Raw genomic sequence first — 26,531 nt, 5'->3', positions numbered from 1 at the left:
AGACGAGAATTCAGTGTAGCTCACGCAGCCCAAAGCCCTAGAGCGGGTATATCAACCCAGGCTCTGACTGCATGGTTCAGTTTTAACCACTGCGCCATGCTGCCGGTATGTAGTAAAAATCTGGATAAGTATGTTGAATGAAAGATTTCTGCTGCTGCTGCTACTGCTGCTGCTGCTAAGTCACTTCAGTCGTGTCCGACTCTGTGCGACCCCATAGACTCCTGCTACGGAACGTCAAAGATCACAAAAGGCCCAGTCAGAAAACTGAAATCCAGCACCAGCCAAGTACAGACCACAAGCCTCCAACAGATCAGGACCGCACGGCGGAGGGGCCGGGCTTCGCTGCCTGGGGGCGGAGTCATCGTTTCGCTTTCCGGCAAGCTTGTACCTCTTCTCTTGCCGTAGTGCCTGAAACCGGAAGTTCGCGTGAGGCGTGCTCTACATTTCCGGCCGAGAGCTGGGCTTCTTGGTACCCATGTGGGAGCTGCTGTGAAGATTCATTGGCTTCTGAGTCCAGTCCAGAGTCGAGCTCTGGGTGAGCAGGGGCTATGAGTCGGGGCGGTATGCAGGGGAGGGTAAGATGTCCTCGGCTTTTCGAGTCTCCGCGGAGTTGAAGCTGAGAAACGCTTGGCGCGGCCCTCGGGGATGTCATTAGCTATTATCGCTGTTGCTTTAAGGTTTGCACGTTTGGCGTATGGGGGTTCCTGGACAGCAGGTGATGTGTCCGCAGCCGCGCTGAGTGCGGAGGAAAGTTGCTTATACGTGAGACATTTGCTGTTTGCCCGTTACGCCGTCTTACTATTTTGTAGAGGGTTCTCACGGTGGGTCTGTTTCTTAACCTGTGTTTTTAGAAGTCTGCCAACGTGAAAGATGACGTCCTTAGCGCAGCAGCTGCAACGACTCGCCCTCCCTCAGAGTGACTCCAGTCTCTTATCTAGAGATGAAGTTGCCTCTTTGTTGTTTGACCCCAAGGAAGCGGCCACCATCGACAGAGACACCGCCTTTGCCATTGGTGGGCTGCCTTTTAACTTAGAAAAAGCCCTGGGAAGCCTGTGTTACCCCGATGTTGCTGTGTTTTCTGATCCGCTCTCTTAGCGGTTTGTAACTTGCTAACTCGACTTATGTTGTTAAGGGAAAGAGAATGGCAAATAACTACGTTCTAGATGCATAAAATGTGTATAGGTTGCCGTATCTGAATTTCACACCAAGGTTGGGGGGAGTCATCTAAGGTGTAGAAAGGAAGAGGCTGGAAGCAGAGGTTAGGGGGTCAGGGAGGGGTCTTCCAAGGACTGGCCTAGTTATTGTACTGAAATTGTATTGGAAAAAAAGAAAAAAGGCCCCCTGCCTGGAGGTACATTTTCTTCTCCTTGGTGAGATGAAATTTATTTTTTATGTTGGATAGAAATCTATGTTTGGGACTGTATTATTCTAAAAGAGAGAGTGTTAGAGAAAACTAAAACTGTAAAAGAAGTGCGAGGTGAGTTTACTTGCTAAGAATTGTTAAATAAACTGGAGTTTTCCTAGGATGCACTGGCCTGGAAGAGCTGCTTGGAATTGATCCTTCCTTTGAGCAATTTGAAGCACCGTTGTTCAGCCAGCTAGCAAAAACCTTGGAGCGCAGCGTTCAGACCAAAGCAGTGAACAAACAGCTGGATGAAAACATTTCATTGTTTCTTATTCACTTGTCTCCTTACTTCCTGCTGAAGCCTGCACAGAAGTGTCTGGAGTGGTTGATCCACAGGTAGCAAATGAAATTACAGAAATAATTATGGGATGATAACATTGATGTTTTTAAGTAATGAGAACATTTATTAATTTAAATATTGAGATAAATACGGTTTGTATTGGGTGAGATAAGCATGTCCTTCTATGTTGAACTCATTTTTATTGATAGTGAAAAGTAAAACTACTTTTTAGAAGATCTTGAGTAAATAGTCTAACCTCATTAGTTCTAAGGGGCTTATGTCACTTCGCTCTTACAAATTGCTACTTCATATTTGGGGCAATGAGTGTTATTGAACTTCTTGCCAAAATAACAAAAATGGTAGCTTGGGAAGAGAATAATAACTTAAGAAAAGCAGTAATAGCTAATGTGTATGGAACACTACACCAGGCCGGATGGTAAGCATGTATGTGTTACCTCAGTGCTTACAACATTCCTGTGGGGGAGGTGCTTCTTTTATCCCCATTATACAATTGAGAAAACAGGTGTAGAAAGTTAAGCTGGCAGAGCCACCTGACTAGTAAGCGGTGATATAAATTTGTTTCCAAGGCGTGATCTTTCATCTCCTTTTGAAATTGTCTTAAGTTTACTCAGTTTATTTTCTCATTTATTTACATCACATTGGTATCACATCATAGTTAACACATTTTTTTTTTTCTTATGTATATTTTAAAAGTAGAAAGGCTTCCACTTCATTAACTGGAGGCATGGAGGTAAGGGAAGCCAGTGAGTCATTGAGAAAACATAGTTTAACCTGGATCTTCTGATTATCACATCCTTAGATTCTTCAGACAAAAAAAGAGTCAAATTTGTACTATTTCCTTCTGTCTTTTAGCATTTAATTTCCCCCAAATAGATCATTATTGTAAGGAGTACTTTTTGCCTTTGGTTTTGCATTTATTTATTCATGTAACTTATTTATTTAGCAAACATTAAGTTCAATACAAGGATAAATATACTGCCCTTTCTTACCATTGTGAAATAAATGCCACAGTAAGGGTGTACACAAGGTTTTGGGAGTGTATGGTGATGCCTGAAGTAGTTGAATAAAGCTTCATGGAGGAAGTGATGTCTTGGCTAGTACTAAAGCCCTAATGTAGAACTAATAAAAGGCAAGAGGTATGGTGCTATAAGAGAGAAGGGATAGGAGAGCTTAGACAGACAGAGGGATCACTTGGCTGGGAGAATTAAGAAAAACATCTTGAGAAAGAAGCCTGGAAAGGATTTAGATCTTAAAGGCTGCTGCTGCTGCTAAGTCGCTTCAGTCGGGTCCGACTCTGTGGGACCCCATAGACGGCAGCCCACCAGGCTCGCTGTCCCTGGGATTCTCCAGGCAAGAACACTGGAGTGGGTTGCCATTTCCTCCTCCAATGCATGAAAGTGAAAAGTGAAAGTGAAGTCACTCAGTCGTGTCCGACTCTTAGCGACCCCATGGACTGCAGCCTACCAGGCTTCTCCAGCCATGGGATTTTCCAGGCAAGAGTATCTTAAAGGCTAGAAAGGATTTAATGAATCTGACAGAATTAATAAATCTCTTGTGTTAATTACGTGGCATGACCATTATCAAGTTTTGTAAAATTCATGGACAAATTAAATATGCTTGTAATTACATAATTTTTGTATTCAAAGAAGGCAATATGATTTTCTTTGTAATTAGTCTTCTGGTTTTAGGATCATGATATTAATAGTTAGGTAAACTGAGGAAACAGCTGTGGAAGGTGAACTTTGGAGAACAGAGAGGAATTGAGTGTTGCCTAGTTGACCCAGTTTGGTTTTCTGTTGGTTTGACTGCAGTGATCCCAAAATCATGTTAATGTAATAAATGGGTTTTTTTTAAGTTGAGAAAAAGTGAATGGATGTCAATTTTGATATTGAATATTTAAAAATATTACTGCATAAGAATTGGCCAACCCTATTGAATACTTTAATGCCTGTGCTTTAAGTGTGCTATACCTTGCTTCTAGTTTTATCGTTGTTTTAGGTGGGTTTAGGTCACTGATGTACCATTTGGGCATGTAAGGAAATACATGCTTGTAAGTTTTGTATCAGTTTGAATTGTTTGCTTCTTTTTTTCCAGGTTCCATATCCATCTTTACAATCAAGATAGCCTCATTGCTTGTGTTCTGCCATACCACGAGACAAGAATATTTGTGCGGGTTATACAGCTTCTAAAAATTAATAATTCAAAGCACAAATGGTTCTGGTTATTACCAATTAAGGTATGATTGTTGAATGACATGTATCTGTATTAATTGCAAGGCTTCATAAAAGGTATTATTTGGAAAAAATAAAGCCATTGGTGTTCGTTCCTAAGAGTACACCAAGTATTACCTCCATCCCTTTTATTTCCTAGCTTCCATTTGAAACTAGTATGAATAATAGCTGGCTTTTATTTGGTATGTGATAGTAGAATAGGCAGTTTGTATTTTATTATCTTTGATTCTCACACACAAAAAAAACTTTACAGATGAATACAGGTTCAGAGAATTAAGTTACTCACCAAAGTTCAAGCAGCTCTAAAGTGGCAGAGTCAAGATTTGAATCTTTAGATCTGATTCTAAAGCTTGTCTTTCCATTATACTATGCTATCTGGCGTTTAGAATTTTGGAACTGAAAAGCTTAAAAAAGCTAGGTGAAGAAAAGCATAAAATACTTAGAAAAAGTAAAAAAAAAGAAAGACTTGAAGGACATCAGGAAATTATTGTTGTGAAGAAGATGCTAAGAATTAATTTACAGATAAATAATAGGATGATTGCCTTACAGGAAGGCTCTGGCTGAGATCAGATAGCGTAATTTTATAGGAAAACAACTGACTTGCCATTACCACCTTGTTTGTAACTATAGTAAAGAAAGTAGATGTATGTTGTTAGCAAGAATTTTGTTAAGTGTTGAGTGGTGATTTGGGCCAGCAGGCAGCAAATGGGATGAAAGTAGGCTAATAGGCTGTGACCTTGGAACGAGTAACTTTCTGATGACAGGTGGTCCATGATCAGAATTAGTAAAGAGAAAGGAATGGAAATTTTAATTAGAAGAAGAAAAGAATTTGGATGTAAAGCACTTAAACTAAAGAATATTCAGGAAGAGAAGGCCAATCTGTAGTAAAGCCTACCAAACTTTTACTCATTTTGCTAGTAACATTATTTTTTTCCCTAATCTACACACAGACCCTGCTGTTCTCTAGACACACTTATTTTGGGTATCCAAACCACACTTATCTATTACAATTTGCTGCAAATTATCTTTTCATTGATCTATTCAAAATTTATTGAGCACTTACATATGCCATGCACAGTGCTAGGTCGTGGGAAGAGCAGTATAAGTTGACTGGGTTCCTAGTCTGTTTCTGTTACTAGTGTTATTGTAAAGCAGTGACAAAACCATATCCCATTGACTCAAAAACCAAGTCTAAATGATAGAGTTACTAAGAATCTAGAGAATCTGGATTTAGATAAATACATATCAAAATGCAGCACATGATAAGTAACCATTTTTCACTGAGTACCTCCACACACATTGCAGGCCCTTCTCTTTTGAATTTCTTAAGTTTGCACAATTTTATATGTTAATCTCTTCTTTACCACGAGTTATAATGGAAGACTATATTTTGTTAATGAACTGTAGCAGTTTGAAGCTGTTACTTTGATAGGTACTTAAATGATGAGTTGGTGAATTATCCTTAGTTAACAGTTGGTTCTTTCTGTCTGTAACAGCAATCTGGAGTGCCCTTAGCTAAAGGAACTTTGGTTACCCACTGCTACAAAGATCTTGGATTCATGGATTTCATTTGTAGTCTGGTGACAAAATCTGTGAAGGTGAGTAGTACACTGTTTCATGAACGTGTGATTCCATTAGAAGGTTGTTTCCTCGGCCTGGAGAAAGCAAATGGCCTTTTGGAGTAATAGTGGGACTTTGAAGAAGTGCCTTTTGTCAAGTGATCTCCTCTTTTGGAACATGAGCAGCTAGATCAGTCTTTCATCCTCAAAACTGTTTTTCTATAAAAATAAATTATTGTCTTCCTTACTAAATTCTTTACAATGACTGTTTAAACAAAGACACAGTCTAAAAATGTCAGGAAGCTTGTTTATTCTTGCCATGTTTAATTGAACTGTTAAATGTATTTGTCTAATATGGTAAAATTAGTGTCAGCCTGAAGTAGTTGAGAGCTATAAATATTTTTATACTTAAATCTCATTAGCTTTTCACTTCTGAATGTGTTTGGTTTGTGATTTTTGTTCCAGGCTTTTGCTGAGTATCCTGGGAGTTCCAGTCAGTTGAGGGTGCTCTTAACTTTCTATGCCTCTACCATCGTGTCTGCTCTGGTGGCTGCCGAGAACTTATCTGACAATATAGTTGCCAAGCTGTTTCCATATATTCAAAAGGTTGGCCCTGCTTATGTGTAAAATAGATTATTTTGTACTGGAAGAAATTTTCTTGCTTTTGAAAATTTCACTTAGGCATAAATATTTTTACATTGGCAGTTTATTTCAGATGGTTGATGAAATTTAATTTTTAGGTAAAAAAAATGACTTCTTAAAAACTTAGCAGAGTGGAATCTTAGTTAGGGAGCTCCTTAAGAATGAACGCTGGGGGACTTCTGGCTGGTCCAGTGGTTGAGATTTGGGCTTCCAACGCAGGGGGTGCAGATGCAGTTCCTGGTCAGGGAGCTAAGATTCCACATGCCTTGTGGCCAAAAAACCCAAAACAGAAGCAATATAGTAACAGATGCAGTAAAGGCTTTAAAAAATGGTCTAAATCAGAAAATCTTTGAGAAAAAAAAAGAAAAAGTGAAATTGTTTTTAAAAGAGAATGGATTAGAAAATCTCTTCAAGGCAGAGGCTCTCTTTTCATTCCTTTTGTATTGACTTCTTGATGTTTCTCCTGCCCTAGTGCCTCATAGCCTCCTGCCTTTCCAGGTCCCCCATAGACGAACTGCAAAAGCCCCCCCCACCAGTGTCCCCAAATTATTGTCTTTAATCAGATACTGTTTTGTTTCTGATTGAAGTCTCCCTTACACAGGTGGATGTTTGCATATAACAGAAGACTCCTTTGCTCCTTTTAGCATGTGTAGTGGATGTTTGAGTTAGGAGACCTTCTGAGATCCCTTCTGTCATCTGAGAGTCTTGTCTCATTTCCATGTCCCCTCAGGAAAGGGGGCCAGCATCTTGATTTTTCACTTCCGAGGAGTGTTGACTCTCAGTGTGCATTAGGTTGTATTCATCTCTAATTTATGACACTTCCAATTTGTCAAAGTAACATTTTTCATTAGGCTAAAATAACATAGTTTGTCGCTTTTCCTTATATTTTAAAAAATATTCAGGGATTGAAATCATCTTTACCAGATTACAGAGCTGCAACATACATGATAATATGTCAGATTTCCGTGAAAGTGACCATGGAAGATACCTTCGTTAACTCCTTGGCTTCACAGATTATCAGAACACTGATCAGAATTCCCTCTCTGATCAAGGATGGATTGAGTTGCTTGATAGTGCTCCTTCAGAGACAGAAGCCAGAGAGCCTGGGGAAAAAGTACGTACAATTGAATTGAGAATGATGATAATTGGAGGTGAATGAAGTTATTTTGAGTAGTTTTTTTCATAGGATAAATTTTATGCTATTTTAAAAAACTGCCGTTCATTGTCTTCTAATATGTAAAGTCAATATCTTATGTCCTTGTTTCTTCAAAGGCCATTTCCTCACTTGTGTAATGTTCCTAATCTTATTACACTACTTCAAGGGATTTCTGAAACATATGACATTAGTCCTCTTCTGCATTACATGCTTCCCCACCTGGTTGTCTCCATGATTAATCAGATTACAGGTAAATGGTTTTACATGTTGTGTCCAAAAATTTACTTTCTCATATTTGATTTTCTTAAGATAAAACCACACCCTGGTTAATATCTTTTAGATCTCTAGAATTTTCTGCTGTCCAACTCTTTTTGTGTAATTTGTCTGTTTTTCTGACATGAGAAACATTTAGGGTGGGGAGCAGATTGGTTGAAGGGAGAACCTTGTTTATTGAGTAATACACTCAGTATTTTTTTAAATTAATTTTTATTGAAGTAAAGTTGCTTTACGATGCTTTGTTAGTTTCTCCTGTACAGCAAAATGAATCAGTTATAAATGTACCTATATCCTTTTGCATTCCCTTCAGGTTACCACAGAGCGTTAAATAGAGTTCCTTATGCTATACAGTAGGTTCTCATTGGTGGTGGTGTTTTAGTTGCTAAGTCGTGTCTGACTCTTGAGATCCTGTGGACTGTAGCCTGTCAGGCTCCTCTGTCCATGGGATTCTCCAGGCAAGAATACTCGAGTGGGTTACCATTTCCTTCTCCAGGGGATCTTCCCTACCCAGGAATTGAAAGTGGGACTCCTTCATTGCAGGCAGATGATTTACCAGCTGAGCTATGAGGGAAGCCCAGGTTCTCATTAATTACCTATTTTATACATAGGATCAATAGTGTGTATGTGTCAGTCCCAATCTCCCAGTTCCTCCCACCTGCTGCCTTTCCCCCTTGGTATCCATACATTCGTTACCTATATCTGTTTCTCTGTTCTGTTGCAAATAAGATCATCTATACAGTTTTTCTAGATTCCACAAAATATTTGTTTTTCAGACTTACGTCACTCTGTGACACTATCTAGATAGTATTTTTTTTTTAATATGTGTTCTTTTACATGTTTCTACATGAAAAAAGACTATGGAATTATTTTAAAATAGTTAAAACACATTGTTGAGTCAAACTTTCGCTTTTCATCTAGATATTTAATAAACTTTAGTGATTCCTTTATAATAAATATCTAGTTGCCCAAAAAAGTTTTTCTCCCTTGAGTCATTGAAAATATAAGATGAAAAATCTCATGTGTGAAAATCCAGATTTAAAAAAAGCCCAGAAGTTAATTAGAAGGTGATTATTGGCATTCTGTGTTTTTCACCTTTCAATAAATATGGAAAGATAAGGAAGACATTCTTGGTGCTGTTGCTACTAGACTAAGAAAGACATCCTAAGAAAGTCGTCTCTAAAGTACATCCATTTATTGGAAAACAAGGTTTACTTAACCCAATCTCAGTTTAAACATGAGTTTTAGAAACATGACTAGCACAAAAGAAAGGGTACATTCCCTGTTCAGGTGGTGAGTAATGAAGTCAGGGCCAACATTCATTCTTGCATAATGGAAGATGGCAGCTCTTGCTTCAGTAAGGAGGCACTGAGGTGAAAGTGTGGTCTGTATTCAGAGAGTTTATTGAAATGTAGATTCAGGTCCCAGCTTCACCACTTGTAATGTGGCTTGGGGAAAGACTGTGTTCATTGGACTTCTGTTTCATTAATGAGAGAGGCATGATAGTACTTGTTTTTAAAAAATTTAGAGGATTTCAACTAAAGGATAAATGAGGGTGATGTATACAAAATGATTTTAAAAAATACAAATGACCAAATAGGTGAAGTACACTTGAAAATAGGTATAAAGCTGGATGTGGATATATGTCTTAAAGTTATTCCTGTAGAAAGATTTTCTGCTATAAAAAAACCTAATAGCATGCACATGCAAAAACATTTTTCTCCAGTCAATTTTAATTTGTTGTGTGTGCTAAGGAGAAGAAACTGAAGAGATGGATGGTCAAGTCTATAGGAGACTCTTAGAAGCCATACTTACAAATATACCCCTGAAGAACAACTTAGACCATTTGTTGGCTGGGTAAGCTCTTACTTTTGACATGCTTTTGATATTTGTATTTCTGTGGCTTAGTATACTTCTCAGGGTTGGTTAACAGTTTTCCAGTATCCCTTTATAATGTATTTTTTGCTTTGTCCATGTTCATTTAATTGTAAGTACTTAGTCAAGTGATTGTGGCAACAGAAAAAGAAGTAATTTCTCTTGTTTGTCTTTAGTGTATATATGTGATCATGCAGAGTTAATAGTGAAGATAAATTTGGGTTATATTATATGTAATTTGTGATTGTTTAAAATTTCCTCATATTAAGTGGACCAAAATGCAAGAAACAATGTATCACAGTTGGTAATCAGTAAATGTCATTAAGAAACTTAAACCACTAAGTAAAGATAGTTGAGAGTCTCCCATTTTCTTTTCTTACTGAAAGGGCAGCTTGATACAGTGAAAAGAATGTAGTCATGTAGTCAGAAAAAAAGTGGAGGTGTTGGTTGCTCAGTCACTCTTTATGACCCCATGGGCTCTAGCCTACCAGGCTCCTCTGTCCATGGAATTCTCCAGGCCAGAGTACTGGAGTGGGTTGCCATTTCCTCCTCCAGGTGATTTCCCAACCCTAGGGATTGAACCTGGGTCTCCTGCAGTGCAGGCAGATTCTTTACAATCTGAGCCACCAGGGAAGCCCAGACATAAGTTAAATCCTTCCTCTTATCACCTCCAGGCAAGTAGAGTAGTAAGTTCTGAAGGTCAGGCTGTGTGGATCTGGTTTTGTCACTGTGTATCGTTGGGCAGGTACCCATCTACAGGGTGTGTCATTTGTGCACCCTGCTCCCAAGTTGGCTTGTGAATTAAATGAGGTTAAATATGCAAAGTACTGTTGAGAGCTTGACTGTGGATTCAGACAGGGATTGAAAACTGTGCTCCACTTTTTATGATATAATAGGGCTCACTGAGTATTGCCTCTTGTTGCTGTTCTTGTTTAACCTCAGGCAAATTGTAAGACTTCTTAGTCTGAGTTTTTGTACCTGTAAAATTAATCTAGTTTTTACCCTGTAGAGGTCTGACAGAGATAATACATTCTAAAGCACGTAGTACGTAGTAGGTGTTCAATACATAGTAACTCTGATGCCTGCTAGTATTTGTTTTGTTTTGCAGCCTTCTTTTTGAAGAGTATATTTCATATAGTTCCCAGGACAAAATGGATTCTGATAAAGTATCTTTGCTTAATGAACAGTTTCTTCCACTTATCAGACTTTTAGAAAGCAGGTAAGCTCTGTGTGTGTGTGTGTGTGTGTGTGTGTGTGTGTGTGCGTGCACTTATTAATGTGTACCTCTGGTTTTATAAAAAGATGATTTACAAGTTACTTAATAAAGTGAAGGAATTATAAAGGGATTGTTTTTCTTTTCTACGTTTCAGGAAGGGACAATTATAGGATTTAAATATATTTGAAATATAAGAGGGAATAAAGGTTGTATGGGGACTATGGAGAGTATAATTTTTTATATAGACTGTTGTTGAAATAGTCATAGTAACAAACTCGATCAATATCATTTGGTTTTACATATTCCGTTTGTCAAAAATTTAAGTCTTAATCTTAGTAATTTTAAAAAGTTACAATTTTTTTCTTTTATACCTGGATGGTCTGTGTAGTTAATAACTTTATTAAGAATAATGAACTGACTCTTTAATTTCATCCCAGATACCCCAAAACATTAGATGCTGTGTTAGAGGAACGCCTAAAGGAAATTACAGACCTGAAAAAGCAGGAGCTTTTTCACCAATTTATCTCTCTTTCTACAAGTGGAGGAAAGTATCAGGTAACTTTCTTCAGGGGATTTGTGACCCGGATATTCGTGGGATTATTTGAAGAGCTTGGGAAGGAAATTTGCTACTTCACTCCTCTGTTTGAGAAGTTCCATGGAAAGAGAAGATGTACTCAGTTTGCCTTAGTTACCAGAAGTAAGACTCTGAGGCAGGAATTAAATAATTGCAGAAAGGTACAGTAATTTTTAAATAACTGTGAACCTGATGCTTATTTCAGGAAAAGTGTTATTTGGAAATTTTATATCTAATACTCATTAGCAGTCACCAAAAGATGGCCTAACTTAGATTTCTAGAGATCCTTATCTTTCTCCTGCATCTTCACTTCTTAGCACAGCACCCGCCAGCCACATGTGGCTATGTAAGTCATTGATTAGGAAAAGGGAAATAGATTTTGTTTCATGATTATGTTAGGACTTCAGAAATTTTCTAGGGACAATATGCCCCAAGTCTTTATGCTAGAAGTTAGACATTTATGTAGTTCTTATTGTTTGCCTTGAAAACAAATGTTATGAAGAGAAATGTGATTGTTTTGGTTTTTCTCTTCCATGATTAGACTTTCATCTTTAGTGGTACTTCATTTCCAGATCACAGGTTGATGGACTTCCTTCTTAGTCTAATTACATAAATAAATGAAGTTGTCAACAACTCCAGTGTCACATCATTTTCTTAATAGATGAAATGCATTCCCTCTTAAGTGATCAATTTTTTTGATACATATTTTAATTTAGGTGCTAATACCCAGTGGTTTATCTTAGGTGTTTTTCACCTTGCCATCAGATATACATAAAGAACACAGAATCACTTCATAAATTACTTCACTGATGTAAACCTACATATAGACACAACTATAAACAAAATCCCACTCCAGTACTCTTGCCTGGAAAATCCCATGGACAGAGGAGCCTGATGGGCCGCAGTCCATGGGGTTGCTAAGAGTCGGACAGGACTGAGCGACTTCACTTTCACTTTTCACTTTCATGCATTGGAGGAGGAAATGGCAACCCACTCCAGTGTTCTTGCCTGGAGAATTCCAGGGAAGGGGGAGCCTGGTGGGCTGCCCTCTATGGGGTCATACAGAGTCACACAGAGTTGCACAGGGGACACGACTGATGCCACTGAGCAGCAGCAGCATACACGAAATCACAGCATTCACAGTACAGGTTTTTGTATCTATTTACAAATCATACTGTGTTTTGGAGGCAAAGATTTTGCTTTACTTTTTACTTTTGGTTTACTTTACATTTTGCTTTCTGAAATTAGATGGTTTAGAATATGTCAGCGTGGTGTGGTTTTCTTTGGTTCTTGATTATATGCTGCTCAGATTTAATGGTGAGATCATTTGCTAATTGTGATGAATCCTATAGTTTTTAGCAGATTCTGATACCTCCTTGATGCTCAGTCTGAATCATCCGCTTGCTCCTGTGAGACTTCTGGCCATTAATCATCTGAAAAATGTCATGACAACACCAGAGGTTTGTGTCAAATAGCTTTCATTTTTGATGTTTTTATCCTTGTGATGAACAGTGTAATTCTAGAGTAAGAAATTGAAGTTACCACCTAGAATCAATATTGTTTAATTATAGAGGTAAAGCTAATAAAGCAGATGCGAGTTCATTGGACAAAGATTTAGGACCATACGTACTGGAAGCCACCATTTTTAACCTGTATATGTCCTAGCTGGTAAAGAATCCACATGCAATGTGGGAGACCTGGGTTCAATCCCTGGGTTGGGAAGATCCTCTGGAGAAGGGAAAGGCAACCCACTTCAGTATTCTGGCCTGGAGAATTCTATAGACTGTAAAATCCATGGAGTCGCAAAGAATCGGAGACGACTGAGCGACTTTCACTTTCTTTCATGTCCTAGTAGCAATTTGTTATCAATATGTTTCCACATTGCAGATGATTAGGTTAGCTTTAATTGAGAGTTTTTCAAACTGGGATTAGGGATGAATTTATAGAGGGTCACAAATTATCTGAGTTTTCAGTTTTGAAATTTGAATTTGACAGTCTTACTTAACATGAACATATTTGAGGATATCAGAATGATAGCTTTTGGAACCCTGTTCAGTTTTGGTACCTGCCAGTCTCATTTGTGTTTAAAATTTAAGTACAGAAGCTGACGTAATTTGTAAATAAAGCTTTTATGCCCAAATAATATTTTACAAAGACTTTGCAGTGATTCGAGTAGAGTGGTATTTTCCAAACTTTAGTCATTCAGCCACTTTTTTTGGCTGTATTAGCTTACAACTGATGTTACTTTTTAGCTTCTTTTAAATGGACTCACTGCTTTTTCACATAGCCTTGATTGTTTGTTTTCTTAAAATATGGTGGATTGGGGCTTCCATGGTGGCTCAGTGGTAAAAGAATCTGCTTGGCAATGAAGGAGACTTGGGTTTGATCCCTGCGTTGGGAAGATCACGTGGGGAAGGAAATGGCAGCTCACTTCTATATTCTTGCCTGGGAAATCCATTGGACAGAGGAGCCTTGTGGGCTGCAGTCCATGGGGTCACAAAGGACTCGGACATGATTTAGTGACTAAGCTACAACAATAATGGTTGATTTAAGTATTACATTTCTTTTTTTTTTTTTTACTTTTAATTTTGTTTTGGGGTATAGCCGATTAACCAACAATGTTGTAATAGTTTCAGGTACGGTATTATATTTCATGTGAACAGCTTAGTAATTCAGTATTTTTATAGGTTATGCTTCATACAAAGTGAATACAAAATATTGACTATATTCCCTGTGCTATGAATTAATTCCTTGTAACTTACTGAATTTATACCTAGTAGGCTTGTACTTCTTTATCCTCTTCATCTGTTTCACATAGCTTTTACATCATGAGTTTGAAGTGCTAATTGTATGTACATTTTATTATAGTTAGTACAGTTGGAAATAAGAATGTTCACCTATGTAATATCTAAAATCACCTCGTGCTCTACCGCTTGCATATTTGGGAAATTTTTGGACTAGAGAAAAACAGTAGGAGAAATTCATTTCTTCATAGCAGCTAGCAGTGTAAACAGGCTGAACTCTAAACTTGTGTCGTGGCCATTAAAACCAGATTCATACTGCACGTAGAATTTAATTCAGCTAATCATAATTACTGCTTTAAATTTATTATTTTTTTTTTTTAGTTTTTTAGCTTTTAACTTACAACTTTATAAGTATTTTGAAAATGTTCTAATTTAGATTTTTAAACAGTTATACTTGTGAAAATGGTTGATGTACTCATATTTGAAAAATACTGCTTTGCTGATTCATTCCTGATCTGGTACAAATTATGTTTCTTTCATAAATTGCTGGTAGATTTGTCTTGCTGACTGGTTGGATAAGTAAACTCAGTGAGTACTGTTCTTTGTTGTAATAGGAAGATTTCAGTGAGTAGAATAAGAAAGGAGTTCCTGAAATCTCCTCTAATATTCTTGAAGTCATTCGCATCCTTCTTTTACTCTTAATCCAGTCCTACCCTGGACTTGTTAGTTTTTCAGTGAAGGGCAGTGTATACGTATGTTCAACTTACAGGCTTAGGTACTGTAATTGCAGTTAATGTCTGTCCTCGCATGCATTGATTTCCTTTCACTTCTCCATTAATGTCTGGACACAAGTAGGTTCTGTTCTTGAATTCCAGATTGAGCTATTGGGCTACTTGTTAGCTTTTGAGGAAAATTTGACATTATACTTTGACTTAGTTTTGTGGATTTGAAGGATTTTACTTTTTCTCTCCCAACCTTCCCTTCTGATCTACACTTTTCTTCTATAGGATTATTTACTTTTTTTTTTCTTACCACCTACAGGGAGAGCTATATTCAATTGGGTTCAGTTCAGTTCAGTCCCTTAGTCGTGTCCAACTCTGCAACCCCATGAATTGCAGCATGCCAGGCCTCCCTGTCCATCACCAACTCCTAGAGTTTACTCAAATTCACGTCCATCGAGTCAGTGATGCCATCCAGCCATCTCATCCTCTGTCGTCCCCTTCTCCTTCTGCCCCCAATCCCTCCCAGCATCAGAGTCTTTTCCAATGAGTCAACTCTTCACATGAGGTGGCCAAAGTACTGGAGTTTCAGCTTTAGCATCAGTCCTTCCAATGAACACCCAGGACTGATCTCCTTTAGAATGGACTGGTTGGATCTCCTTGCAGTCCAAGGGATTCTCCAAGACTCTTCTCCAACACCACAGTTCAAAAGCATCAATTCTTTGGCGCTCAGCCTTCTTCACAGTCCAACTCTCACATCCATACATGACCACTGGAAAAACCATAGCCTTGACTAGATGGAGCTTTGTTGGCAAAGTGATGTCTCTGCTTTTGAATATGCTATCTAGGTTGGTCATAACTTTCCTTCCAAGGAGTAAGCGTTTTTTAATTTCATGGCTGCAATCACCATCTGCAGTGATTTTGGAACCCCCCCAAAAAAAGTCTGACACTGTTTCCACTGTTTCCCCATTTTATTTCCCATGAAGTGATGGGACCAGATGCCATGATCTTCGTTTTCTGAATGTTGAGCTTTAAGCCAACTTTTTCACTCTCCTCTTTCACTTTCATCAAGAGGCTTTTTAGTTCCTCTTCACTTTCTGCCACAAGGGTGGTGTCATCTGCATATCTGAGGTTATTGATAGTTCTCCTGGCAGCCTTGATTCCAGCTTGTGCTTCCTCCAGCCCAGCCTTTCTCACAATGTACTCTGCATATAAGTTAAATAAGCAAGGTGACAATATACAGCCTTGATGTACTCCTTTTCCTATTTGGAACCAGTTTGTTCCTGCATATAGGTTTCTGAAGAGGCAGGTCAGGTGGTCTGGTATTCCCATCTCTTGCAGAATTTTCCACAGTTTATTGTGATCCACACAGTCAAAGGCTTTGGCATAGTCAATAAAGCAGAAATAGATGTTTTTCTGGAACTCTCCTGTTCTTTGGATGATCCAGCAGATGTTGGCAATTTGATCTCTGGTTCCTCTGCCTTTTCTATAACCAGCTTGAACATCTGGAAGTTCACGGTTCACGTATTGCTGAAGCCTGGCGTGGAGAATTTTGAGCATGACTTTACTAGCGTGTGAGATGAGAGCAATTGTGCGGTAGTTTGAGCATTCTTTGGCATTGCCTTTCTTTGGGATTGGAATGAAAACTGACCTTTTCCAGTCCTGTGGCCAGTGCTGAGTTTTCCAAATTTGCTGGCATATTGAGTGCAGCACTTTCACAGCATCATCTTTCAGGATTTGAAATAGCTCTACTGGAATTCCATCACCTCCACTAGCTTTGTTCATAGTGATGCTTTCTAAGGCCCACTTGACTTCACATTCCAGGATGTCTGGCTCTAGGCGAGTGATCACACCATCAAGATTATCTGGGTCATGAAGATCTTTTTGGTACAGTTCTTCTGTGTATTCTTGCCACCTCTTCTTAATATCTTCTGCTTCTGTTAGGTCCATACCATTTCTGTCCTTTATCGAGCCCATCTTTGCATGAAATGTTCCCTTGGTATCTCTAATTTTCTTGAAGAGACCTCTAGTCTTTCCCATTCTGTTTTCCTCTATTTCTTAAGGAGTCTTCTATTTTTGTTGTGAATGATTTTATGTTTTATTTTCTTTCATAATTTAAAAGAAAAACATGAACTTCTTTTTGGCAGAGTGCGTGTCACCATCCTTATAAAAACTTTGCAAATTAATATGCTTAATTTTAACACTGCTGATGTCTAAGGCACTGTTTTAAGTATTGATATGTATTATTTGATCCTGTAGCAACCTTTTGAGGGACGTACTGTTACTAGCCCTGTGTTACAGATGAGAATAACGAGGCTTAGGAAGGTTATGTAACTTACTCAAGATCTCATAGCTTGTCCAGTGGTAGAGCTGGGATTTCAACCTAGACAATCTGGTTCTGTAATCTCTCTCAATATGTAGGTTTTCTCTCATTTTAACAAAATAAAAATTGCATTTCAATTACACGTGTTATATTTTCAGTGGATACCGGAAAAAGTTTGTACCAAACAATTATTCATCTCAAAAGGACTTCTAGAGATGGCCTAGTTCAATGCAAATTCAATTCATCTGTGCTTAGTTTTGAATTTGCACCAGGGGCAGCAGAGCCTGTGTTCCTTGACTGGAATTCTGGGATGCCTTTCACAAAACCATACTTCCTTTCTAATTTAAAGTCTCAAGAGATTTTAGCAACAATTAAATTAATTTTTTCCTCTATTGTTCAGGAGAGTATCGATGAGTCTTTCATAAAAGAAGCTATTTTAACCCGATTAGATGATGACAGCGTGGATGTTGTTTTGTCGGCTGTAAGTGCTTTTGAGGTGAGTAACTTTGTTGTTCATGAAGTGCATGTTTTGCTTGTAAATATTTACTTATCCTTCTTCATCACATGAATCACCTCTAGGCAGGAATATACTTGTAAATTATTCCTTTTTGGAAATAGTTCTGTTGAGATCACAGACTTTTAATTGGGGAGAGCACATAGGAGTAGTTAGATTACACAGCTTTATATATCTGGAAGTTCTTTTAAAATGGGAAAGTGCTTTTTATTATTAGTAAATTCCCGAGGTTCATGGGAAATTGGCTCCTGAGTGCCACTTTTGAGAAACTGCTCACATACAACTTTTAAATTATGTTGGGATTCTTGGGAGATAAATTCTCTTTTTTTGGGGGGGGGGATATATTCTTTATAATTCATAATTTTTTTTTAAGTTTAATAAGCACCATATTTGAAGCAAGTAAAAATTTACTCATGGGTATTTTTTTCTCTCTAGATTTTCAAACAACACTTTAGTTCAGAAGTGACAGTTTCACATCTCCTGAATCTCTTTCGAAGAGCAGAACTTTCAAAAAATAGGGGATGGTAAGTATTTATATCTCCTCTTACAAATAAATTAGTGAAATTCTTGTATGAAGTTCACTTTTATTTGGGTTTGTATGGGTCATAATATTCTCTGTGTTTGAAATTTTTCTTAATAAAATGGAAAAAGCAATATAATATGTGACATAATGCTAAGATCTGGGAAGTAGGATGGGAGGTGACTTTAATTTTTTACTTTATATAATTTTGTGGGGTCTTTTTTTCTTAACAAGAATAATACTTTATAACTAAAAACAAATACAAATACATTAAATAAAAAATAGACTAGAGGCACATGACACTTTTTATAATATTTGATGAGCTTTTATTATTTCATTTTTGGCACCTGTGCTTTTTACATGGAAAACTGACTAAGCTCTTTAGAGAATGAGAGTGTGTCTTACAAGTTTTTATATCCTATGTAGTTGAACAGAACATAATATCTGCTCAGATATTTTTTGAACTTAAGAGTGAATCTTGGATTTCTAGTGGAGTTGAGACATAGTATAGTGTGATCTATGTTTGATGTTATAATTAATGATCTCTCAAAAAAAAATTGGGCTTCCCCTGTGGCTCAGCTGGTAAAGAATCCACCTGCCATGTGGGAGACCTGGGTTCGATCCCTGGGTTGGGAATATCCCCAGAAGGGAAGGGCTACCCACTCCAGTATTCTGGCGTGGAGAATTCCAGGGACTAAGTCCATGGGGTTGTGAAGAATCGGGCATGACTGAGCGACTTTCACTTTCAAAATAAATATGATTTGACAGAATTGATTCAAAATGCATGCCCCAAATAACTCCTTTGTTAGCATGGATTTTAAGTGATGTCTTGATGTTTCTTAGTAATGTGTTTGGTAAAGAGACCAGGATAGTGTCAGTTGAGCTGGGAAAGTATAATGATGAGTTTTTGCTGAACTGAAGTCTCTAATGTGTCTCAACCAAATGTGTTTATGTATCTTTTAGGTACAAGGTACTTGAGATCGCAGCAGGCATACTGGTTAAAGAGGAAATACTGGGTGAAAATGATCAGTTGTCGAATCAGGTGGTGGTGCATCTGTTGCCATTTATGGTCGTCAACAGTGATGATATGGAGTCTGCTGAGATGAAAATGGCTGTTTATTTATCAGAATCAGGAATTTGCTCTTTGCATCCTTTATTAAGAGGCTGGAAAGAAGGTAAGAGATGAAGTTGTTTTTCAGAAAAAGTGAACAAGTGACACTTTAAAGAAGGAAGATAATGACAATTAAAAATGGACAGTGATTGTTATTTGAAATCGTTTATGTTACATGCCAGCAATAATTTTAAAACTTTTTGCTAATATGAAAAGTATACTTTGAAAAGGAAGCTGACCCACTGATGAATTCTAAATTGTATGAAAAGAAAAATAAAAAGCAAACCTTCACAGGAACATTGTAAAACTTTTGCCTAAATTCCTTACTCTGCATTCAAGTGAATGCAGACACATTGGTGACATAAGAGCCCCTGGTGTTTGATTCTTATATATGCATTCTTTTTTTTTTTCTAAATAGCTCTTGAAAATGTGATTAAAAGCACAAAGTCAGAAGAACTAATTGGTGTAGCGAATCAGAAGATGATTGAGTTGCTGGCTGACAATATAAATTCAGGGAATCCCTCTTCAATGTTAAAGATGGTAGGTACACTATTGAAGTCCACACCCTGGGTTTCCTTCTCAGAATCTTTCTGGACTCTCAGTGGTTACTTTACTAAGTTCTTCTTTTATTTAAAATAACTTTTCCATTCTTGAGTACTTTGTTTTGTTTTAAAAATATATAGTGTTATTTAGTGTATCTTGCAGATTGTTTGAAATCCTTAACATTTTGGAGAATTTATTTCATCGTGGTTGTTTATTGGACCAGTAGGAATATAATGTACACTTTTTAATCTTTTTTCCTCTCATTTAAAGTATTAAAGTCATGTTTTTCTTAAAAGAAGAAAATATTATCTGAGAGGAGAAGTTTTCTTTTGCCTTAGTAAATAAACCTTTTAAAAACATAAAAACATTTACCTAGTTGGCAGGTGCAATTATGTTCATTGTAATTTCTCAAAATTATTTTTATAATTACTCAGAAGTCAATGATTATTTTTTAAGGTTTTATATTTATCATCTCTGAATATAGAACAAATGATACCTAGATAGGCAGAGGTTGAGAAAATTGTTTTTATGCAAACCGAGAGCCACCATTAATGGAGTTTGTTTATTTTTCAAGGTAGAGGATTTAATAAGTGTTGGAGAGAAGGAATCCTTTAGCTTGAAGCAGAAGGTGACTTTTCACGTAGTCATGGCTGTGCTTGTCTCCTGCTGTTCGTCCTTGAAAGAAACTCACTTTCCATTTGCAACAAGAGTCTTCAGTTTGTTGCAGAAAAAAATAAAGAAGCTTGAAAATGTCATTACTACAGTGGTAAGTGAGGAGTGCAGAGTCTCTGGAGAGTCGAATGTTGAGACCACTTTGTCAGTCACAGTAGAACTGAAAATTGGAGGCTGAGATGCTGAGTCTTTGGATTCTAGGAGTAGAATATGAAGTGGCCTTTTGTAGTATTAGGTAATGAATTAGGCTCTCTCTTCTTTTTGCAGGAAATGTGATTAAGTAGTGGGATTTCAGGTTTGCAGTGTTTGTGTCTGATAATTGACTCTACTCTGTGTTATCTCTATTGGGCCATTTTCCGAGTTATACTTAACTACATCTAGTGATAAGGAATTTACTAGATACATTACTGTTTGAATAATATTGTTTTGTTCTGTTGTTTACTAAAATAGATCTTTTGTATTATTTTTTTGGGGATTTTGCAAGCATATTATTATCTTTGACAGTCTTACATATTGATATTTTTACCTACTACCACACCTTGAGTTTACAGATGTTTTTCTTTTAATATCTGCCATAAATAGCGTCTTACAGTAGTATCATTTTTATTTCTTGTGTTCCTTGTTGTAGGAGTTACTCAACAAATCTCGTCTTTTTCACATTCATTTATACCCTTAGAATTTTATAAGTTCTATCACAGCCATTATAGCTAAATTTTTGTAAATTTTATAGAAATGAATCTTCATATATTAAAAAAGTAGCCTAGGGAATTCCCTGGTGGTCTCGTGGCTAGGACTCTGTGCTTTCACTGCTGGGGCCCAGGTTCGATCCCTGATCGGGGAGTTAAGATCCCACAAGCCATGAGGCTCAGCCAAAAAAAAATAAAACATAGTTCAGATGAGCCCTTCTTAACTTCTTTCTTTATTTTTTTGAATGCATGGTGACCTGGACTCTACTTGTTTTCAGTGGTAAAGTGTGGACAAATTGAACATTTTATTAATGGATAGATAACATGTTGTTTTATATCTGATACCCTTTCTGAAAGTTTTGAGCATCTTTTCGGCTGAAGTAGATCCATGGACGGAGGAGCCTGGAAGGCTGCAGTCCATTGTGTCGCTAAGAGTAGGACACGACTGAGCGACTTCACTTTCACTTTTTACTTTTCATGTATTGGAGAAGGAAATGGCAACCCGCTCCAGTGTTTTTGCCTGGAGAATCCCAGGGACAGGGGAGCCTGGTGGGCTGCCGTCTGTGGGGTCGCACAGAGTCGGATACGACTGAAGTGACTTAGCAGCAGCAGCAGCAGCACATTGAGCCAGTGAAATCCACCACCAGAGCCATTATCTTGAAAGTCTGGCTTTGGGTTATTTTACTTCCAAGTTATTACTCTGCACTTGCCTTGCGGAGCCTCATTTGTCATTTTCCTGCACCACTTCTCATGCTTCCTGTTGGCATTTTAGTGTAATTCCTATGCACCTTGACTTTATGCTTCTTGTTTAGAATCATCTGCAAATCTGGGGATTTGACCATGTATTATTCTTCAGATCAGCAGTAAAAGTGTGAAATGAGAAAAGTCTCTTCAAGGATCTCTTGGAAATGCAATTCCTTATCTTCTGTTTAGAAACATGCCTACCCTTTATTTGATAAAGCATAATTAACAGGAATAACATTTGATTTAGGGATGGGTTTTAAGATAAAATGAAGCCACGCTGAACTTATTTGTGTCTTTTCTTGTGAATAGTGATGGTTAGATGTCTTCAAAAATCGGATTAAAACAACTAATCTCCCTACCCAAATACATGTATAGACAAAATTTTGCAGATTACACAATTGTACAGCCACTGCAGTCCATCTCTATAAGTCATGTTCAGGACACCTTTAAATTAGTGCTGTATTTGCTCTGCTTTAACATTTCAGGAGATCTCCTCAGAATGGCATTTTGAGCTGATGATGGACAGAGGGATACCATTGGAGCTGTGGGCACATTACGTAAAACAGCTCAAAACTGGCCAGCGGATTGCCGTGGAGGACTCAGTTTTACTCTTGTTTTCACTGAAAAATTTTATTCATACTCTAAAGGCTCCTAAATCTTTTCCTAAAGGTAAGACAAGCCATGAATCCCTTGAGTGTGTTACTGTGGAAAATTGAAGTATTGATTCTCCAGTGTTCTTTGTCTTGAATGAAAAGTTCCCAGGGTTTATTCACATAAGCTTATGCGCCATTTCCCGTTCTCTTCGCGTCCCCGTAGATGATACATGGTGGAATCCCGAACAGCTGCAAGAAGACAGCAGAGACTACCTGCGTCTGCTCATTGGGCTCTTTGAGACGGTTCTCAGTGGTGCTGATGCCATTCACTTTCGGGTTCTGATGAAACTTTTCATAAAGGTACCGGGTCATCTTTTTCAGACATACTCTTCCCTTGAAGATGATGTTATAGATGATTTCAGTTTTGGTAGTTTTTAATGAAAAAGAAAGCAGACCTTTAAACAGTGAAGTGCGTGATGATGGAGGCAGGCTGGTAAAGCTGTGCTGAATCATGACAGCAGTCCGGAGGTTGGACAGACTGACATTGCTGCTGGCCTCCTAATGTATTAGTCCTGCTCAGGTATTTAATAATCACAACAGCCCAGTATATCTGGCTGACTAATGCCATTACCAGAGAGAGACTGGGGTTCAGAGAGGCAGTTTAGGACGTGCAGAGCCACTCAGTGGAGAGATTTCGTCACAGCACCATGACCTCCATGCTGCCAGGCCCAGTGGTCAGTTCTTTATCCTGTCTTAACCTCTAAACAGCATTTGACACAGCTGACATGGGTCACTCCGTCCTTAAAGTACTTTCTCAGTGAGGCTTCCTAACATCATTCTTGTCTGGGTTGTCTGCTTGGTGACCTCATCCTTTTCGTTGCTTGAGCCCAAAATTATAGAGAAGTCCTCTGAATACCACTGCCAATAAGTCCTCTGAACGTGTCTATATCTTTCCCAGTGGGTTAAAGTACCCAGCAGAGATGAATTTTAAAGTGAGTAGACAAAGCAAAACATTGCAATAAATTGTTTTTTGTAATTGTACACTAGAGGAAAGATTTGGAAGCAAATTATTTGAGTAAAGGGCTTCCCTGGTGGCTCAGATGGTAAAGAATCTGCCTGCAATACAGGAGTCCCAGGTTCAATCCCTGGGTCAGAAAGATCCTGTGGAGGAGGGAATGGCTACCCACTCCAGTCTTCTTGCCTGGAGAGTCCCTCGGACAGAGGAACCTGGCGGGCCACAGTCCATGGGGTCGCAAAGAGTCAGACACGACTGAGCGACTAAGACTTTACATGCTGTTTGACTAAAATTAACTTCACTATCTTTTTTTTTTAGGTACATTTAGAAAATGTTCTTCAGTTATTCAAGTTCTTTTCTGTTTTATGGACCTATGGTTCCAGCCTTTCAAACCCACTCAACTGCAGAGTGACAGCGGCGCTGCAGACGCAAGCTCTCTACGTGGGCCGCGCCCTGCTCCCTCCTCAGAAGACGCAGCAGGGACATCAGCTGGCGTCTGCAGCTTCTCCAGGTACTTAAGAATCCTTGTCCTGTTCTGTCATGACCAGCTGGTAATGCTTTCTCTGTGTGAGATGTATGAAGGTTGTGGTTTGGAGAATTTGTTTTTATTAGTGTGAGTGCACACTCTCTCTCTCTGTAGAGGGGTGTATGTGTGTGCGTGTGTATTTGTGTATATGTAGACTGTGGTTATTTTTACATTGCTTTTAAGTTCTAAATATAAATTGCAAAATCTTGCCAAAACAGATAGCAAAAATGGTAGGTGATTAATTTTGGGTTTTTACTATCCAACTGTTCATTTTTTGAGTAGTAACAGGGCTATCTAGGGAAACCAAACCATCTTAATACAATTCAGCATTTAACTGATTGATTATATAAAATTGGTCTCCATTCAGGCAACCCTTCTGGATTTATCTCTTTTATCTGGTATAATTTTCAGGTTGGGCACTCAGTAATGAAACAGCCAAAAATAAAACTTATGTTTTTTATAAGTGAAATTGTAAATTTTGCAAAACATGCAGAATTTCATAAAGTTGATGAATATGATTTTGAGAAGTGGATTGACTTATAAAGTTATTGACAAATGAGAGGATCTGGCAGAATCAGACCCTATAGTGACTGAAGGTGAGAAAGTTGATGAGGATGATAGAATCATTTTAGTATGAGAGGAAGAAGAGTGGCCTGTGGGAAATCTGAACATGCTCTTGATTTTGTCTTCCCAAATCACTCTTTATAAGTGGTCTGTGAAAGCAAAGTGAATGATCCTACATTTTCCTCAGAACAGTTTCTCAGTGTTTTATTAGCTCCTTGAAAGATGACATAATTATAATCAAAATTTTGTTGTATGTGAGATAGATACAATTTTAAGTTTTACTTACAAAGTAAATCCCATGAATGTAATTCTTTTTCCAGTGCTTACTGTAAAATTGCAGTCCTCTTTTTAAATGGATTTACTTTTTTTTTTTAATTCATGTTTTGGCTCTCTGGATCTTCATTGTTGCATGCGGGCTTTCTCGAATTGTGATGAGCAGGGGCTACTCTAGTTTCGACGCATAGGCTTCTCACTGTGGTGGCTTTTCTTGTTGAGCACAGGCTCTAGGGTGCTCCAGCGTCCGTAGTTGTGGTATGCAGGCTTAGTTGCCTTGTGGCACGAGGAGTCTTCTCAGACCAGGCGTCAAACCCATGTCCCCTGTATTGGCAGATGGGTTCTGGACCACCAGAAAGTCCTGGATTTACTTTTAAGAAGATGTATTTAGATTTTTTGGATGTGAACTTCCTGCACATTTCTTAAACTTTTTCATTGAATATATTGCAAGCATCTTTCTATATTAATATATATATAATTATATATTTTTTAAATGCAGAATATTTTATATGGAGATATGCCATATTTTATGGGAATAGTTCTCCACTGTTAAACTTGTGAGTTTTTTAAAAAAAGTCACAAGTAGTTAGATTTTCTAGTTAGGTATGAAATGTGCTATCCTTTAGCATCAAAGGCAGGGGCTTCTGAGGGCCATGTCTCTTTGTAGGCAGCACGACAGAGGACCTAACTTTTCCTGTAGTATTGCAGCAAGATGAACTCCCTTCATACTCCTGCCACTTTGCTTTCTGTCACCTCCCCCTTCCTAAAGTACTTTTGCATTTATGCTGCCTAGACATGTCACAGGACTCTGTTAAAAACAGGAGAGGTGCGTTCCACTCTGCTTGAAAGCTCAAGGACCACTAGCATCGCCTAGGCCCAGAGGTCGCTTACTCATTGCACCTGTCCTCAGACCACTCGACTGTGAGTGTGCAGTGAGCTGCTGCTGCTGCTGCTGCTGCTGCTAAGTCACTTCAGTCGTGTCCGACTCTGTGCGACCTCAGAGACAGCAGCCTACCAGGCTCCTCTGTCCCTGGGATTCTCCAGGCAAGAACACTGGAGTGGGTTGCCATTTCCTTCTCCAGTGCATGCATGCATGCTAAGTTGCTTCAGTTGGGTCCAACTCTATGCGACCCTATGGACAGCAGCCCACCAGGCTCCTCTGTCCACAGGATTCTCTAGGCAAGAATACTGGAGTGGGTTGCCATTTCCTTCTCTGCAGTGAGCTTCTAGCCATACCTTATCCATAAGAAATCTTGGCTGGTATTTGTTTTCATATAATTACAAAAAACATGATGTTGTTTAAAAGAAAAAGAAAAAGGACTGGAAATTCTAGCAAATAGATACCTGGGCCTGAAGCTGCCCTTTGTGTGAATTCAACTTTTCAGCTGTTCATTTCTGGCTTTATTTTATAAATTAATTTTCTGGAGACCAGAAAAGTCTAACTTTTATATGACCTCAGAAAGGTATGAACACTTGTCATACTGTTTCTTGGCATTCCAGAAATAGTATATGTAGAATGGATCATTTCTAGCAAGATAAAAATTACCAAAATTTACCCCAGTAAATAGCATGGAATAAAGCATAAATAACTAACTACTATAAAAAGAATTTAGTTCTCTTTATCCCAGAGACTTCTCTTTCAAAAAACCCTGGTTCAGTTGCTTTCACATATTCATTTTACCAGATCCTTGAAGCCAGCTTATTTCGATGTTGTTGAGCTGGGCAGGGAATGAAGGAAATGAGGGAAAGCTT

At 38.2% G+C, this 26,531-nt stretch overlaps 1 protein-coding gene across 2 annotated transcripts in view; it reads left to right on the top strand.

Annotated features, from left to right (window-relative positions):
- The first annotated feature begins 379 nt into the window (after positions 1-379).
- The window catches only part of HEATR1 (HEAT repeat containing 1), a 51,005-nt gene continuing 24,853 nt past the window's right edge, over positions 380-26,531 (top strand). Inside the window, exons 1-20 of one of the 2 annotated variants that reach the window (XM_055588909.1) lie at positions 380-535; positions 852-1,012; positions 1,525-1,741; positions 3,801-3,942; positions 5,434-5,535; positions 5,962-6,102; positions 7,041-7,252; positions 7,411-7,544; positions 9,322-9,424; positions 10,551-10,661; positions 11,096-11,213; positions 12,585-12,692; positions 17,419-17,514; positions 17,968-18,056; positions 19,016-19,227; positions 19,582-19,707; positions 20,285-20,472; positions 22,294-22,477; positions 22,625-22,761; positions 23,735-23,927. In XM_055588909.1, the coding sequence (XP_055444884.1) occupies positions 871-1,012; positions 1,525-1,741; positions 3,801-3,942; positions 5,434-5,535; positions 5,962-6,102; positions 7,041-7,252; positions 7,411-7,544; positions 9,322-9,424; positions 10,551-10,661; positions 11,096-11,213; positions 12,585-12,692; positions 17,419-17,514; positions 17,968-18,056; positions 19,016-19,227; positions 19,582-19,707; positions 20,285-20,472; positions 22,294-22,477; positions 22,625-22,761; positions 23,735-23,927 (2,755 nt within the window). In that variant the 5' untranslated portion in view covers positions 380-535; positions 852-870. Of the gene's footprint in view, positions 536-851; positions 1,013-1,524; positions 1,742-3,800; positions 3,943-5,433; positions 5,536-5,961; positions 6,103-7,004; positions 7,253-7,410; positions 7,545-9,321; positions 9,425-10,550; positions 10,662-11,095; positions 11,214-12,584; positions 12,693-17,418; positions 17,515-17,967; positions 18,057-19,015; positions 19,228-19,581; positions 19,708-20,284; positions 20,473-22,293; positions 22,478-22,624; positions 22,762-23,734; positions 23,928-26,531 lie in introns of both variants that reach the window. The other variant, XM_055588904.1, reaches the window with a different exon arrangement.

The sequence above is a fragment of the Bubalus kerabau genome, chromosome 1 (assembly GCF_029407905.1).
Source record: "Bubalus kerabau isolate K-KA32 ecotype Philippines breed swamp buffalo chromosome 1, PCC_UOA_SB_1v2, whole genome shotgun sequence".
NCBI lineage: Eukaryota > Metazoa > Chordata > Mammalia > Artiodactyla > Bovidae > Bubalus > Bubalus kerabau.
Note: the sequence above shows the minus strand (reverse complement) of the source record. Positions and strands in the feature narration are given on the sequence as shown.